We start from the raw sequence: 17920 nt of genomic DNA, 5'->3' as shown, positions 1-17920 counted from the left end.
CTCTGTAATAAAGGGCAATGGTGTTCATGGATGAAGTGGCTGCATCCCACTCTTAGAGGTTCCCTGGCTTTGTATTCCTTCCTGTTTAAAAGGTTGCAGCAAAGCACGGGTGCGTTATGTACATTTATAGGCAAGCTGTGCAATATTTATTATCTGTTCCTTTAACACATTCACTGCTCTGAGTATGTTTTCTCCCTCATGCTCTTACTTTCCAGTTAAACTAAAACCATTTATAATCATCCTTATTGCAACGTCGTTTTGCATAAAGAGATGAGTAATGAAAGCAAACTGCAGTATTCTCAACCATGAATTGCTGAAGAGCTACTTCAGAATCTAATAGTCACTGCAGGCTGTGAAAACAAGAGCAAAATGAAGACTTGGGGGCTGTAGCCTCTTCCTCCCCATGTCTGCTCCTGCAATGACTCACCCCTCTCTCTCCAGCTCCAGGCAGTTTGACTCTGCACACTCCCTGTTCCTGCAAACATCAATTTGAGCCGTTCTTCCTCCCAGCAGCAGCAGTTTTCTGGAGGTTGGAGAGGTTCTGAAATTACTTCTGTGTTCTCTGCTGTCATGAACACTTCTGGAGTAACAACTGACCTGGCTTTGGCTGCAGGGTTTGTGACCAGCTCTTCCCCCCACCATTACCTGTTTTGGACAGGAACAGTTTGCTCAGGCCTGCCCTTCCTTTGGCCTCAGCCACAGCAGCAGCTGGGTTTTCAGAGAGCAGGAAGTGCTTTTCATGGCACACTGGGATTTGACTCTGTGTGAACCAATGCAGGCATGTCACAAGAAGAGCCAGAGGCCACAAATGCATTTTCAAAGAGCAAATTTATTTGAGTTTCTCTACTGGGGGATCTCCAAAGCAGCACCTAAGCTCCTGGGCAGAGGTGAGACAAGCAGAGATGCAGGCGCTGCAGAATTCAACCCTGGTAGAAGATCACTGGGCCTGCTGCATTTGCCTGTATTTCAAGGCTTCAAGCAGGCACAGCCTTTTGCTCTTTCTCACAACAAAGCAGGAATCTCAGGCATAATGATAAGGTGTGTTAGAGTTTCTCACAAGCCTATGTTACCTAACACAGAGGTTCTACTTGTCAAGCACAGAAGGTCAGTAAAACAATTAGTATGATGTATGTGTGTGTTCTACACCCCAGCTGCAGTTGCTTGAGCCTATTTACAATGATCCTCCTCGCCATTCTTCTGCTACATTCCCATATAGATTCTCTTCCCCAACCTCCATCACAAGTATTTGAGGTTTCTGTTTCCTCTCTATTCCACTGCCAGTCTGCTTGGGACATCTGGGGGTGGGATAGGAAAGCATCCATGGTGACATGAAGAGAGACATGAGCAAACTCTGGACCTTAAAATTTGTAGAGACTACTCTAATGGGGTCTTGACATGGAGCCTTCAGTTCCTACCATGCTATCATTCTGCAGCATTTACTGTCTTTTTTAACACTTCTTCTCTAAGGTTAGTGGAAGTAGCTGAGAAAATGTTTTCAGATGTTCGTGGATATTTTTGTTGTTTCCTAAATGCCTGACCCAGTTTACAAACACTAGGCTCTCCTCAGATGTCTCCAGGGGGGTGAACAAGGCAAAAACTCTGTTCTTCCTCAGTCTGAGCCCTGGGAACATCCTGGGAAGATGTTCAGCATTTGCCCTTGGGGCTCTGATGCTTCAGTGTTTGGCATGGTGTGGCATGTCACACATCTCCTGGGGACACAGAGGTTTGTATGAGAGGTCTGTGAAGATCAGGGAAGGCCCTGGCTGCCCCGTCATTTTGGACGACATAAATCCGTGTTGCTGCTGAAGGAGGTGGAAGGGAATGGATCTGATAAAAACCCAGTCTTCCTCCCCTGAAAAAGTTTAGCTCTGACACATCCCCCTGGTATCAGATGCCATATGGCCACTCAAACGTGGCTCCCAGCACAACATGTCGGTGGGCACATGGCTAAGCAGTGAAGGAAAGGGCAAGAAGCAAGGATTTGCATTGACATAAAGTGATTGTATTATAACAGTCTGAAAAAAAAGCGAGTGCATTGCCAGGAGACTTTACATCTGTTGTGTGGAAGTCTGAATATCAACTAGCAAATACCTGGGGCCCTGCATCTGAAAAAAAGGTTTTTAACTTTGTCTTCTTTTTTCTCCCATTTCAGTGGCTCCACCACCATACAGTTACGAATATGAAATGGAGTACCCAGCTGACCTACCTCCACCTTATACTCCAACCCCACAGACTTCAATACAGTATCCCCCACCCCCTCCATACCCTGGATATTCAGGGAAATAATTACATGGCTTCACACAGATATTAACTGCTTGTTGAAACAGCCAGCACCGTTGGGACAAATATTATCAGCTCAGGGACAAACTGGAAGGGGTCTGCATCAACACATGTGGCCAGGTGTTGAAATAACCTGGGAAGGTTGCCATGGCTCAGGATGAAGAAAAATCCTGTCTGCTCCAGATCGTCACGTTTCAGGATTAAACAGCACGTGACCAAAGAAACAGTTCTGTAACTCAGTGCCTGATGGGCAGCACTTAGTGTTGGTGCCTCGCTCCAGCTGCAGCCTGTTACAGCACCTGGGAGTGGGGGTCTTCCCATGTAAGAACGTGCCAGTGGTGCAAATGGTTCGAGAAGCTGTTTTGAAAGCACAAGAGGCAGCTGCTTGGGCTTATTCTGGGGAAAAACTCAGATTGTTGTCTTCGAGAATGTGTTACAGCTTTCCTTGAAATGAGGGGAAGAAGGAGGAACAAGGAAGACTGAAGCTGTTTTCAATTTCTACTTCAGGCTGATAATAGCCAATGATCAGCTGTGCATGTTGGTCTGACAAGCATATTACAAAGAGAAGTGCTGTCAGAGTTATTCAATAACCCAAAAATGACGGATATTGTTTTTGGCAAAGTGCAGGTTGTTTGAAGTGCCTACTTTTAAACAGTTTGAGACTAGTTTGTGGCCTAAAATGTAAACATAAAGAGGATCTGTATATGTGAAATACACTAATTTATAGCTGATTTACCTGGACTTAAATACTATGTACATTGGAAATATGCTACAATGCCTTTTTTTGTCAGCAAATGATACTTTAATTTTTTTAAAAAATACTAAATTGGGAAAACTCACAAATGAGAGAAGAAATATAAACCAAATATTAAAATATAATAGATTTTTCTTCAGTTGGATTGTGTAAAGACTAAACAAACAAACAAAACACAACTTATTGTTTACCTGGAATAACAATATTTAACCTAACCAAAGAGATGAGCACAAAGACTGTGAACATCAGATTGCTTTTGAATGTTGTCTTTCGCAATTTTAAAACTGTAAGTCACCAAATAATGCTTTTTGCATTTGTCACGCGTAGTGTTCAAAATTGTTTAATATCTACTCTGTGAAGTGAAGACCTTTATGATTTAAAATGTTCCGGATACGTATGAGGCTAACTTCAATTCAGCAGCCACTGTTTAACTACAGAATAGAGTATTGCATGACCTAAAGCATCATCCTTCAATGGTGAGACTAGTTTTTTTCTCAGTTTTATTTGCGAACCACAAAGACAGCATTTCTCTTTGGAGATTTAAAAGTGCTGAACGCCCTTGGTTTCAGTTGGGTGGCTGGACAGTTTAAGAATGCTACAGCAAAAATGGCAGAAGGTAACAAAAATGCAGCACAGGACAGCCTTGGCATCAGGTTCATTTCAGAGGGAGAGGCTGCAGGTTAATGCTGATTCCTGGAGATCAGATCACATTTAAATGTTTTCCAGTGTAGTCTTCATCTTCTTTTCAGGTTTATCAGTGTATTAATGAACAGGAAAGCAAAAGGTGCTGCCACATCCCCATGAAGTCAACTGACAACCTCTCAACACTCCCAAAGTCTGCTATTTTTTGGCATTCAGTCCTGATTCAGGGAAGAACTCAAGCAACCTTTCACCTTTGAGCACGAGTTATTCAGAGGCTTTCTTGTAAACAAGACCTCTGACTGTTCTTGCTCACATTTTGTAATTGTATTTGTCCTTTCCAGCCTGACTAAGCTTGTCCTCTTGAAACAGCACTTGAAAGTGCAAATGGCCTCAATTCTTGCCGCTGTAAGTTCAGAAGATGTGTGTTGTGGCCCTTGGCCAAACTGAGCCTCATGTCACAGGCCCATTAGCTCTACCCAGGCATTTGTAACCCAGTTCCATAAAGTCTACTCTGAAGAAATTGTATTCTCATTTCTGTCCTGAACATGTTATCTTTACAATTACTTTGGCTCTGGGCTATGCCCTGCGATGTTGCAGCTGGTACCATGACCTCTCAAGAGCGAGATGTTCCTCAGCTGAAATCCTCTCCTGAAGGGCGTCCTTCTGCATGCAGTGATTTGGCAGTCCCTACTCAAAACCATCTGCTGGGGTATTGACGTGCTTGACAACGTGGTGGGCAGTACAAAACCAGAATAAGCAGAGTTTGCTCTGTAGGAAATCCTGTTCCTTCCGCATCATTCTATGCTAGTACCTCAGCACTTTTCAGTTGATCACAGCGGATGATATTTCTGTGCCAAAAAGTTACCTATAGATAAAGAGGATTGTCATTTTTCCTATTCTTGTATTTCATTTCTTTGTGCTGAACATGCAGACACACAAATCAAAGTGCAGTTTGTATTTGATGAATCCAGCCTCCTGAAAAATACAGAGAAAGAAAACTATCCTATAGATCGTAAAGCTTCCCTTAGAGGAAGAATTTCTCCAGCTGTGACATTTGTCAGAACAAGTTATAAAGAAGATTTCTTAAATAAAAAGGCATTTCTGGAAAACAAAAGTCTTTGATCACAGAGTCTTCTGTATTTCAGCCTTGCGATTGTATGTTGCCTCTGATGATACTGCATAAAGGTCATAGTGACCAAAGTACCTACAAAGTATATGTGGCTTATTCCAGGGAAAAATTCTGGAAATAGCAAATTGAGAATTTCATAGTGAGAGAAAGCTATTTGTTTGCTATGAAAACACTGGTGAGGATGTTGGTTTGGGTATGTTAATTAATGTTCTGCAGATCCATGTATATTGGGCCATAGCAGACAGTAATTTTTATCCCAAAGGACACCACATCTCTTGTCCTTGCAAAAGGCATAGAACATGAAGGTGTGGCCCTTCCAGCAAACCAGGTAAAATTAGTAGAGAGTAGCCTCTTTTCAGAAAGAGGTGATAATAACATTGAAAATAAATAAGCAAACTGAGAGAGCCAAAGAGGAGGAGAGAGTCAAAAAGACCTGTAGAAGTAAAAGAATAGAACAAAGGTTGCTGCATAAGCAAATGGGAGCATTTGCTAGTACTAAAGTTTTATTAGTCGAATTTAGTTGAAAAAGTTAAAGTGTTGTTATACCTTAATTGTTATTTTCTTTGTGGGGAAACATGTAATTGGTTCAACACCTCCATAGTCAAAGTTCCTGCAGTGCAGATGCTGCCGGCCAACAGTCATTTATTCTGTTTCCCATGAATAGCTTGCAGATGAGTGGGTTAGTACAAAGAGGTTTTACTTAGTCACACTGGCTTATTTCGGTCTCGTGCCCTACATTGTACTGTAAAGTAAGAGAAAAAATACGAAAATGTAATCTATGGCTGGAAAAGGCCATATGATCTTTTGCTTTTCTGGCTTGGCAGTGGACATTATCACTAATTTGGTTGGTGAATGTAGCATTGCCCTGTGGGTTTCATATTCTTGGACCAAATGCTGCTGATTTTCTTGTGGTCTGAGGTTGCTCTGCCTTTGGCTCATGATTTCAGGGCTGAGCTGGGGAGGCAGAGTGGGAAGGTGAGAGTACAGGAGCTGGTCCTGTAAGCCTTTCTGCTGGGTTTCCTAGTTGAGCACATTAGCTGACTGCCTGGTTGCACCGGGGCTGTTACAGGTCAGGAGCAGCAGGAGTTGCAGGTGCTTACAGGGGCACATATGCTTGCCGATGCTCTGATGCCAGTCCTCTTTTGTGGAAAAAAAGAAATACTGTGTGATGTCTTCGTTAATCGTGTATCGGTGATATTTCAAGCTATGATTCATTTCACAAACTTAATTTCATCTGGCATTTCTATAACTTTTTTTTTTCCCCCAGAATGAGCTACTTCCAAACGAGTTATCTCTCTGACAGCCTACTGTTTCTCGGGTATACACCAAACAGCAGGAGAAATATATTTAAGAGCTAATGACCCATTTGGGAGACTTTACAAATTAGGTAATAATCAGTTGGAGGAGTTAAAAGGCCAAGGCAAAGCCAAGGGAAGTTAATGTGCTAGGCTGCCATTACCTAAATGATGCAAGGATCTCTGATGCAAGGATCGTTAATGCTATTATAAGCCCTTTTTAATTAATGAAAATGTAACTATTTGCTTTTTTAATGTTGGTAACTTTGAATGATGCTATTTTACCAGTGTACTAGACCAGATTTTCAGTAGTGTCACAATGAAAATATTAGATTGCTCCATAGAGCACCTGGATCGATATTAACAATGTTCTTGGTATAGCAGAAGTAGAGCCTTCAATTTAAAGCAAATGTTCTCAAGACTCTTTGTGAAACCACAATGATATTTTTTGGATGTAGTGGGATAGTTCATAAAGCACTGATGGCTATCTATTAGAATAGTAAATGTTTGGCATTTCTGTATTCACTTTCATCCTGGAAGCTCTCCAAATGCTTTAGTAACTAGAAAAATAATTATTTTAGTCACCTTGGAATAAAATGCAACAGGCATTGAACAGCACACAGTAATACTATGTAACACCCTGAGGTGGAAGAATTAAGGGAAACTGAATATATTTCTTCAGCTTCACAAAAATGCCAGTACTTGGACAAAACACCTTGAGAAAATAATAAACAGGACCTTTTGTCAAGTGGTCCCTATTAGTATTTTCTAATGTGTACAGACAGTCTAGTACTGGTTTTTATATTGCAGCAATGTCTGAGATCCAGAAAGCAGATTGCCGGTCCAAGCCCGAATTGCAGTGCACCCATTCTAAAAACACCCCTCCTACTCTGTCATGGTTTTGGTTTGCAGCCAAAAGAGATGGACAAACAGAGGACTACAGAAAGGAGGAGCAATGGTCCCTCACTTTACAGGGGAAAACCAAAATGCTCAAGGTTGTCTGATTTTGCATGACCTACAGGGATGATTCACTGGTGCTGTTGCTGGTAGGACAAGGAAAAGGCGAGCATGGAGCATGCTGAAGAGCTGCTAAGGAGTCGGGAGAACAGCTCAGAGAAGGATCCAGGGAGCTCTGACTAAGGGATCATGGACATCAAGGTGCTGAGGCAATAACTAGAGCAGAAACGTTTGTCTGTTGTGCTGAGAAGATTAGATGGTTAATATTCACACAGCAGTGTAAATAGAAAACGTTAATTATTTTTGTTAAGCTATGCACTGTAAGTATTTTGGATCCTTAGTGGAAACTAGAAAAGGGCAGCATTGAGACGCCATTGCTATCACAGTGGTGACTAAGAATGGTCTAAAGCCAACAGAAACAAAAGGAAAGCCAAAGACTTAGGTGTTTCCGAAGAAAGTGTGGATTTTTTTTGCCAACATAGCATATGGAGCTGGTTCCTTCACAGAGGGGAGCTGGCCTGCTGCCAGCACAAGCAGCTGATTTTAAACAGCTGAAGCCTGCAGGAAGGAGGCTCAAGTGGGAACTGGATGATGCTGGTTGTCCCCAGGCCTGAGTCTTCACCTAAGCCCTCTGCTCACCCACCTGCCAGGAGGGAGGCTTCATGGCCGCTGTCCTTTCTTCCATAAATGCCAGGCTGGCTATCTTGGTCCATAGCCTTCACAACATATCTATGATATGTTTCTTTTGAAGAACACGGGCAAAGCCATGTTTTCATGGCCACTAAGCAATTCCCAACTTTCTCATGTTAGATCCCATGTTGCATTGATGGGAAGTCCTCCATTACAGAAACTAGTCTGGAGACTGGTACAGCCTTTTGCCAGTTAATCCAAATTGCACTGTCTTTTTTATATCACAGCATATTTACCGGTGACTCATCTTGTTGCCCTTATTTTACATGCTCCCTCAAGATCCCTCAGGGCTGCATCCTTATTTCACTGCTGCTTGCTAAAGAGCTTTTCCGAAGAGCGTCGATCACAGGAAAACATCTTCCAAGCAAACCCTTTTCCTGCCCCCCTGCATCACCACTGCTGGGAGCTGCCAGAGGGGTTGAGCTCTGCAAGAGTCATCCCTACCCTGCTTGTCAACGTCACCTCCTCTACAGGGGATGGAGAGCAGCTGTTTGGCAGGCTATCCTGAGATCACCCTCAGCCCAAGCTTCGCTTGTGATGGAACTCCATTCTTTCTCTTTCTCTGTTTACAAAAATCCAAATGTGGTCAGTAAGCTTAGAAAGAGGAAAGGGAAATGGAAAAAGAAGTCATGCCCGCACCTGCTTTCTGGTTTAGCTCAGCTCTGAGGGACGTCTTTTTCCCTGTGTATTGCCAGCAATCAAGCTGATAGCTTGTCTCTTTTCTGTTTTCCTTTGCTCAGAGCACCATTAGCAAGAGGGAAGGGTGAGCTATGGGCACCCGTGCAACTGCAAAGCCCAAATGTTCCATGGGGCTGCCTTGTGATTTTGATACCTATAGCCACTTGCTTTGCATCCAGACCTTTATGAACAACCACTCAACTGGGAAATTCTTTTAACCCTCTTTGTTGAAGTATAATACACTTCCTGACTTAATTTTTAGATATCTCCAGTCCCTTGGTTTTGTAATTTATGATGACTATGCTGTGCTTAATCTATGGCACAGCATCCAGTGAACCCACGTAGTGGGCTTTAAACTCCTTCATTATACCGTGGAATGTGAACAATAACTCAACAACTACAGATTATATACATTGTATGGCAGGATATGCAGAACATGCATGTGGAAAAAATCCATATACTTGTGCCTGGCCCTTGTTTGAGTTTCATGATTATCATACCAGTGAGCTGCTTTGTTATGATAATGTGCTTGGGGTGGCTGATTACTTGCCAAGGCATAGGATACCAGGGTACCTGCCATTTATTGACAGCTAGGAGACAAGGTTGCTTCTGTACCTGCTACCTCACATAACAAGGAAGTATTAAATCAGCTGAGGCTGCCCTTGTCAATTATCATCATCATTATTTCTGTGTTTAAAAAACAAGGCAGAGCTCTTGCAGGTATTCATCAAAGAAGTGCTGTGGTAGTGCAGTCTCTGCTGCTGGACCTCAGCTGAGACCTCATCAGGCAAATTCTTGAGATTTAGGAATGAAAAAAAAAAAAAAGTATGTGCTGCATTGCTGTTCCTCATTTGGTGGTGCTCTTCCTCTGAGGTGGATTGTGAGGCATCAGCCATCTGATTCAGGATTGGAAAATCAGCTGATTCATGTGTGTGCACATAGTGATGAACTCAGAGATTAACCACCAGCTGGGTGATAGATGTGGGCTCCTTATAGACAAACTGTGGACCTATGTTTAAGAGGTCTGCCACAGCCCTTGCTGTACTTTTGCTGTATATCCATCTTCATAATCTACAAGAGTCTATAGCGAGGTATAAATGGTCCCTGAGACATCTGAGAGACTGGTAGGGTAAAACAGAGCTTCCAGTAGCTCTCACTGAGTGATACAATCAAACTAGGGCACTTAGTCATCCTTCCCTGCTGGGGGGGGCTCCCTCTCCTGAGCCATGAGTCCAAAACAAATAGGGGACACAGCAGTAAGTCAGCTTGGCAAGAGCCCATACTTAATTTCATTGAAAAAAAAAATCATTAAAGTCCTTCTGGTTGCTGGTGTTTATTGGTGATTATAATTTCTGGTCAGCTTCAGTGAGTGAGATTGAGAACAAGCTGTGACTAGTGATGTGGTGCAGAGTGGGGATGCTGTATGTCTGAAGGGTTGAAGTCCTGCAGAAAGGTAAGATTGACCTGATAATCTAGAAGCCTGGGAAGAGTCAGAACATTAACATGTAAGTTTATTGATGCTTGTCTTTAAAGAGTAGCATCCTGATGTTCTTAGGCTTTCCACATATTCATTTAACCAAAAAAAAAAAAAAAAAAAGATCAGCAGCCCAACTGTTCTTTCTCTAGCTGATGAGTGCAGAGAATTTCTTTTTTAAGCCTTATCTGCTCAGTGATATGCATGGACAGTGAACTGACACCAGTTAGGATAATAAAAGGGAATAATTCAGATCTTAGTTTTGGGAAGTGAGGTGAAACAAAGCATCCCACTAGTTGGAGCTCAAGTTTCACTGAAGTTTTAAAGCACCTCTCCATCCATGGATGATAGACTTACTTTGATCATGACAGTGAAGGTACCTCATGAGTTTTCATAAATGATACAGGACAACAGTGATCAGTTCTGTCTGTGATGGGAGAATAATTCTGGTCTAGACAGAGCAAAGTGTGTGCTTCACCTGGTGCTCCGTACCCTATGACTCTCACATAAGACTTGCACGATGAAGTTGGATTAAGTAAAGTGAGATCTACAACCAGAAATACTCTCACTCATTTTATGTCAATTCGATGAGCTGGTAATTTTGATCTTTGCAATTGAAAAGGACAATTAAATCTTTGCCATTTGCTTCTTCCATGCCCCAAGAGTAAGTAAATGGAGTCCAGGCTGACCTCTGGCAGTAGCTCTGCAGGTCCTTGCCCTCCTGTGGACCCCAGTGACAGCACGGATGGAAGGAACAGGCACAGCTCTGAGCATCTGCACCCAGAGCTGCTAGGTAATTATATGGCCAACTCTGCAATCTCTAGACTGTTAATTTTTGAGATGATATAGCTGCTTCGCATAAGTTGTCCATATCTGGGTTCCTATCCAAGAGTTGAGAATATTTTGTTTGACTTCCCAGCTTCTGAAAAAAAAAATCCTCCTTCCTGTATGAATGATATATTGCTATGAAAGGCCAATTCCACTGGATCTAAGGGCTAAACAAACAAAATGATAAATCTTCCATGGGCTTCACCTGAAGACTTCCTCACTTCAGATAATTAGCTCCAGTCCACCCTGGGTGCAAGGGCTAGAAAATGACAGCCAAGGATTTCTGCTAAGGGGAATTTCTCATGATGGACAGTGAGAGTGACTTCATTGCTACTTCTTTAAAATATGCATAATGCAATCTAATTTAGAAATATTTCATTTCTCCTGGTTATGAAATGGAAGCAAAACAACAGGAGGTAAGGGAAATTTCCAAGTGCAGATAAATCTTTCTGTTATTCATACCGTGGAGGTCAGTGTTTAAAAGTAAGAAGCTGTAGATAAAGATCTTCAGCAATTTTCAGTCTTCTCTTGCCTATATATTCCCCAAGTGGCTGTCAAGTGTTATTTCTTCCTGGAGTTGTCAGTTTCTATTGCCTGTTACATGATATATATTTTAATTGGCAGCTAGTAACAGCCATTCCAATCACAGTGAAAATGGTATTTTATAGCCAGTGTGGATGGAAGTTGTAACTTGAGGATGTGTCAGTTACTTGTTGGAAATATGAATAATTGATACTGAGCATAATACCTTTTCACAGTCTCTATTTATTAGAGACAATGCCATCAGAAAATAGCTGCCTTTTTTTTTTTTTTTTTTTAATGATGGTTTCCGTTATGTGTGATTTGCTGGTCTCTGTGTAATTCAGGAAGAAAATTACTCAACATCTAGTTGGGGTCTGAGGGAAGACTTGAACTTCAAAATGTAATCAGGCATGACAAAATATTCAGTTTTTCCCAGGGAAATATTGAATACAAGGTCGACAGTTAAAGTGTCTTGCTAGTGTCATTCATTGAAATGTGCTGGCAAGACTTCAGGATGGGTCTGTGTGGTGATATGGAAGTGTGATTGTCACCCATTGTAGCACACCTGGAAGGGCAGCAGGGAGGACACAACAGTCAGATCCACAATGGGGAGGTACAGAGGGGTCTGGAGAGGCTGCACCACACCCCAAGAACACTGCTGTAAGCCCTTTGCCTTCCCGTCTTTGATGCTGCCATTACTCATGTCATTCCTAGTAAATGTGACCTGGGTGTGTTGAGGTGAGTTGAGTGAAATCTGATATCCCACAAAGGCAGTGTGAGAACAGAGTGTGGTAGGAGACGTAATGACTTCTAAAGAAACCTTTCGGTCTGAGCATCCATTTACATGGAAGGTGAAGCTCCCATGGTCTATTTGGCTCCACTGGTGATTAATCTGTTTTGTATCACCTGTGTGGTATTGCTGAGCTTCACTAAGGCTCATCACTGGCTTTCCTCACTGGTCTTGAAATTTAACTTTTTTGGGGCTGAAGTGTGATACAGAGACTTAACAGCCTGAATTGTGGGGTTGTCATATACAGGGACAGGAGTTGGACTCGATGACCCTTGTGGGTCCCTTCCAACTCAGGGCATTCTGTGATTCTAAACTTTTTGCAGTGACCACGCCAGCGACATCAGCTCTTATGGTGACTGCAGGCCACCGCGTCTGCCCTCAGCCCCTTGGTGAAAGGAGGCGTTGTTACCCTTGTGCACACTGCAAGGGTATCGTCAAGACAAGGAGGAATTTAAAACCCCCTCAAGGGGCTGGGAGGTGCCTCTTTTTTCAGCTTTGTACATGGTGCTGTAGGTTATAATTAACTTATGACAGGCATCCTAGGAGGTTATCTTTTGATAAATGAGGGGTGAATATGAGTTGGATAAGATGGTTTTCTTTAATTTTGTTTGTTTAACCTGAGATGAGCAACTGGCATTTCTTTTGGAAAAGAAGGGACCTTTCCCCCGCTTTGTTTTTAGCACAATTTTTGAATGCCGAATGAACTTTCCTGACCCGGAGGCAAAAGCAATGAAATCACTCTAATACATGAAAATTTTCATCAACTCTGGTTTTGTAGCCTGCTTGAGTGAAGACAACCTCTTCTCCAAGTTTTCGTGGGTTTTTCCTCTGTCTTCCTTATACACCCAGATGTTTTTCTCTTGGCAGATTTTGAAGACTTTCCAGGGGTTTGTTGGGAATATGCAGCAGGCCTGTCAGAGCCACCACAAAAGAGACCCGGGCAGGAAGGCTGCCACTTATTGGGCAGAAACGCTGCGGCCTGTGGCATGGCCGCCCACACTTCCCGACGGTCTGATGGGCCTGGAAAGGGGCAGGGATGTCTTCAGCTCAGGTGCTGCCAATTGCCTGCTCCTTGTGGTAAATTGATTTTATCTTTGACGTGTCATAGATTTACTACATCTTCATAGAGCTTTCCAGAAAATTCAGATTTATTGTGGTTGCATTCATATTTCATAATCTCCAGGTTTAAATAAAGGTTGCTGAAAGAAAAGGAATTAATATATATATATATATATGTTTTACCACAGGCTAAGCTAAGAACCAGTTCTAGTTATCTTGTTGCAAAATCAAGTAGAAATAAGTCAGGGTTGTTTGTTTTAATATTGACAGCAACTTTCCTTTCCAACCTTCCTCAGCCACACTCTGCAACCAACAGGAGTCTCTCCTCCCCACACAATTTTTTCAGTGAGATAATTAGCTATCTCACCGCTTAAAAAAAAATAGGCAAATACCCATTTTCACATAGGGAAGATACAGTCTTAAAAATCTTAACGGTTTTAAGAAAAGCTCCCTTGCCATTTAATCCCAAACTAAAGCTGTAAATTCAATATTTATGCACCAAACAGGATGGATCCCAATGGCTGCTCGGTTGCAAAAAGGCACAGCGTGACAGTGCCTCGCTCTCTGTGACAGTCCCATCAGCATCTGCATGTGGTGGGGACCCTCTGGGGCAGGGGGAAATGGTGGAGCTGGTCTGTGCTGTTGTCACACAGCCACGGGGTGGGGTGGGTGCCCCCTCCGGCCCCTTTCTTTGGGCTGCCTCCATCCCTGGCAACTGGCACATCGTATCCAGCTGGGATATGCCAGCTTCTTCATGAAACATTGCGGGAAATGTGAGTTTAATGAGACTGAAGTCAGCAGGTAGTTTGGTAAATTATGTTTTTATGTCCGTAGTTGGTTTTCACGCATCAGTTCCCTCTCCCTTCCCTCTGAAAGCTGCCTGTTGAGCAAAAGTATGACTGCAGGAGTAAAAGTCCATCTGTCCCAACTCTTCTGGTCAGAATGTAATTCCTTCTCTCAGTAGGCTGAGCAGCACCTTTGAGCCCTTTGTTTCTCTTTTCTGAGAGAGAATGGTGATTGCGCTGACAGGTGAAATCCCAACACAAGATGACTGGACCATCCACAGTTATGATCCTTCATTGTGTCACATCAAAGCAAGCACAAGAAAATACCAAAACAACCCTTGCAGGTGGAAATACTGTACACTGAGATCTGTGGCCATTTGCTGTCACCGGGCAGTCTCATGGGTGCCCAAGCCCAAATCATGGCAATCCCCAGAAGAAATGACAGCCAACACAGGTTTGCTCCAGCAAAGAGCTCTCGTCCTCTGTGGAGAAAGGACCACCACTGGTCTGTGATTTAGGGGCTACCCATCATCCAGCATTCAGTTCTCCATGCCATCACTTATCTTCTTTCTGGTTTCATGCTTCATCTTGAGCTGAAGCATTCCCATTTTATTTTAATAACTGCTTAAGTAACTGAGATATTTTTCCCCGTTTCTCCACTCTCTGACATATAATTAGTTTCTATTGGCATGAGGATGCCCCATTTGGCTACATCACACTGTTCTTCCTGGGTGGGAGTAACTATATGGGAATTAAGTACTCTATACCATAGTTACAACAAAGGAAAGTTGTACTGTTTCACAGGTACTGACTACCATTTACTTATATTAATAAATGCTGCTCAGAAAGGCGAGAAAACTGTGCATACCTCTTACATTAGTCTCCAAGACAGAGCCCTTTCCCCTTTTGGAGGCCCTGAAGACACAAACCTAAAAAAAAACCAAGTTAGCACAAAAGCCATGTCATTCCCTTAAAGGTTGTTTGACTCTTCTAGTGAAAACAGTGAAGAAATAACTAGGAACTATGACAGAATTTCAGAAATGAAGGACTGTATTTGTTATTACTGAGAGAAATTTATTGTGTATTTTTTTCTCTGTAAGGTCCCTGTTCCCAAAGAGTGCTGTGAGAGGCCTTTGCTGGGGCACAGTGGTGCTGGGAGACAAGGTGAGTAGGCAGAATCCCTCCAGTCCTCCAGAGAGATGCTGGCCTTGTTCGGAGTTCAAATTCACATGGTTTATCTTCTTCCAGAGCCAATTCAGCCACCAGTGGCTTTGGGTTGATACAGACCAGATGATATCTTGCCCCCAAATACAAGGTAGGGCACTATTATAAGTACAGTATAAGCCAGTCTCTCCCTTAGTAAGAATTTAAAGTTTTGTTTTGTTTTTTTTAAAAAGAAAATAAAAATGTTCTCTTACCCATTTTGAAAGAGCACATAAATTCTTATTAGGTGGTATTTCCCAAAGGGCAAGATGCTACGTCATTATGTCCAGGCAGCTGCTATTTCTCTGTTGTATGGAACTCTGGAGAAACACTTAGGCTAAATAGAACTTCTTAACTGTGTCATAAATGGGCATGGGCAAGCCTTACCCACCACAAGGGTGCCTTTTGCAGGGCAGAGAGTGCACAGCATAGTCTACCCGCTGGCTCTGAATAAAAACCTAGTACATTTAACTTAGTCATCTTTCTAGGAGGGACAGTTATCTCCATGGCTTTAAAAAAGCACCTCTAAAGTTTAGAGGATGAAACGCATCTCTCCCTGTCAGACCCTATTCTTGTCACCAAATAACAAGGGTGCATTTCAGGATCTCTGCAGAGCTCAGCAAAGCAAAGAGTTTTTTAGCAGGTGAAAAGGAGACATGTTTCTCTAAAATGGCACATAGAGATGAGGTAGTGTAACTTCACTGCATTTTAAGAAGAAAGTTTGTATTTCAGAAGTTGGTGGGTTTTTTTGTTTTTTTGTTTTTTTTTTTTTTTTTAATATGGATTCCCCACAGGGTTTCTAGGATAGTAGAGCTTCTTACAAGTAAACTGCTAATGACAGCTTTCCTTGGCTCAGCACACATGGGCAAGAGTTTTTGGCATCCAGGGTAGGCTGCTGGTGTGGTACTCATCTCCCCATCCCTGACACACGATAGCTCTGGTGACAACATTTCTTCTCCCTGCCACCAAGCTAGCATCATAACAGGGGCTGCTCAGCCTGCTTGTGGTCCTGCCAGTGCCCCCGCTCTCCATGCAGCACTCAGTCTTCTGAGAGCAGCCTGCAGAGGTGTCCTTCATCTCTCCCACCTCCCACCACCCTGACACTGGGCCATTGCCCCAAAACCAGCAGTCCGGGTGCTCCAGGAGGTGTCTCAGCAACGTGGACCCCTCTGAGGATTTCTGGTCTGTTCCTCGCTGTCCTCAGCAAGCCAGAGAAGAGTATTAAGGTTGAGGCATTCAAAGGCATGAAGCTGGGGTAACTTTCTGGATTGCTGGTGACTTCAGGAGAGGCTTTGGAAGACACGTGCAGACTGGCAGGCTCCAGCATGATGGACATTGTCAGTTTTCTTGTCACCTTGGCAGGAAACAGATCTTTCTTCAGAGGCAGCCTGCAACAAATTCCTCCAGAGTCCAGGGCCTTCACAAACCTTGTTTCCATTAGGGATGAAATGTGTATACGTGAATTAAGGAACCAGCTCTTAGGCAGCAAGCCCTGGTGATGCTGGCTTGTGCTGCCCTGGGGGGCTCCACTGCCAAGGGCAGTATCCTGATCTACAGGGGAGAATGGCTGAGTCCACCAAAATCAGTGGAAATATTCTCACTGCAACGTGTGGAGCACATAACTTGGTCTTTCATGTATGAGAACCTCTGGTTTTTACACCACTGTCTTGATGGTAATCTTATTTTATAGCAATTATTTGAAATGTATATTTCCTCCAGCAGTAACACAGAAAGTCCCTTCTTTTCTGCATGCCATTTCTCATTGTTTCAGATCAAAAAGCTTTTGTGATAAGCAATTATTTGTTACACACACATTACACGCTGATATGAAGCCTAATTTCTCTGCAGCACAGAGAAGAGGTGGAATAGTTAATATCCCTTCACTCTGAGAAAGGCTGCAGAATAATAACACGGGAAGCTGAAATAATCATTCTGCCATCAGTTGTTGTCCCTTGGGCCTGCCCACAAGAAGTCATATGGAGAACTGTTAGAGGCGGGCATCGCTGAAGATTGCCTGCTAATTTTGCTCCCTGTAACGTAATCTGTTTATTCAGAAGATGCACTCTATCTTCTCTGGTGTGATTCAGAAGAATCTTAATCTGACGTGATTTCTTTCATTCTCTTTCCTTAGTAATTAATATTGCTGCATGAAATCCGAGGCTTACTCTTTATTGCAAGCAATATATTATGAAGTGATTCTTTTTGCTCAAGAAAACATAATCTATATTTTATTATTAACTCTCTAAATCTGCTTTTTTTAATAATAATAGCGTTGTCTTGGGAGATGGTGGTTGAATGTCTAGTTTCTTTTTTTTTTATTGCAAAAGAAAACTTGATTAAATTGGGAGCTGGAATGTTCTAGAAAAGTATAATTTATATAATTATTTGAATACAGCCTTTGTTTGAGTTTCAAACAGTTTCCCAAAGGTGAGTATCTGTTGATAACCGTATTTATGAGATCCTCAAGGGACAGTGGCTCCAGTTCACTTTCCAGAATGGCTGGGTTTCCTTTTCTTATTTTTCTGCCCTTTTTCTTTTTTTTTTTTTAATGTTCAAATCGAGTTTAGCCTGAGTTTCTGAAACTTGAGTGCCTGAAGCTCTGAGCAATTTCCCCAGACCAGAAAATCTGACACCAAGTACATCAATTTGAGTAAACAGTACCCGGAGCTGCATATGCTTGCAGTGTTTAGAAGCAACTGACCAGTGATCAACGCTTAACCTATTTACGGGATGCATTCTCAAACCACTAACCAGAGGTTTTCTTCTCACTGTCATGTTTTTCTCTATTCTGTTTCCCCTGGGGAGATATTGCTCCCTCATCTGGTGGCCCTTCT

At 42.6% G+C, this 17920-nt stretch overlaps 1 protein-coding gene across 1 annotated transcript in view; it reads left to right on the top strand.

Annotated features, from left to right (window-relative positions):
* CYYR1 (cysteine and tyrosine rich 1) overlaps nt 1-4790 on the top strand; it is a 60939-nt gene extending 56149 nt beyond the window's left edge. The window contains exon 4 of the mRNA XM_065862651.2: nt 2153-4790. Within this exon, the coding sequence (XP_065718723.1) occupies nt 2153-2286 (134 nt within the window). The 3' untranslated portion in view covers nt 2287-4790. The remainder of the gene's footprint in view (nt 1-2152) is intronic.
* The last annotated feature ends 13130 nt before the right edge of the window (nt 4791-17920 follow it).

Source organism: Patagioenas fasciata, chromosome 1, assembly GCF_037038585.1.
Source record: "Patagioenas fasciata isolate bPatFas1 chromosome 1, bPatFas1.hap1, whole genome shotgun sequence".
NCBI lineage: Eukaryota > Metazoa > Chordata > Aves > Columbiformes > Columbidae > Patagioenas > Patagioenas fasciata.
This window is presented reverse-complemented; position numbering and strand designations above follow the sequence as displayed.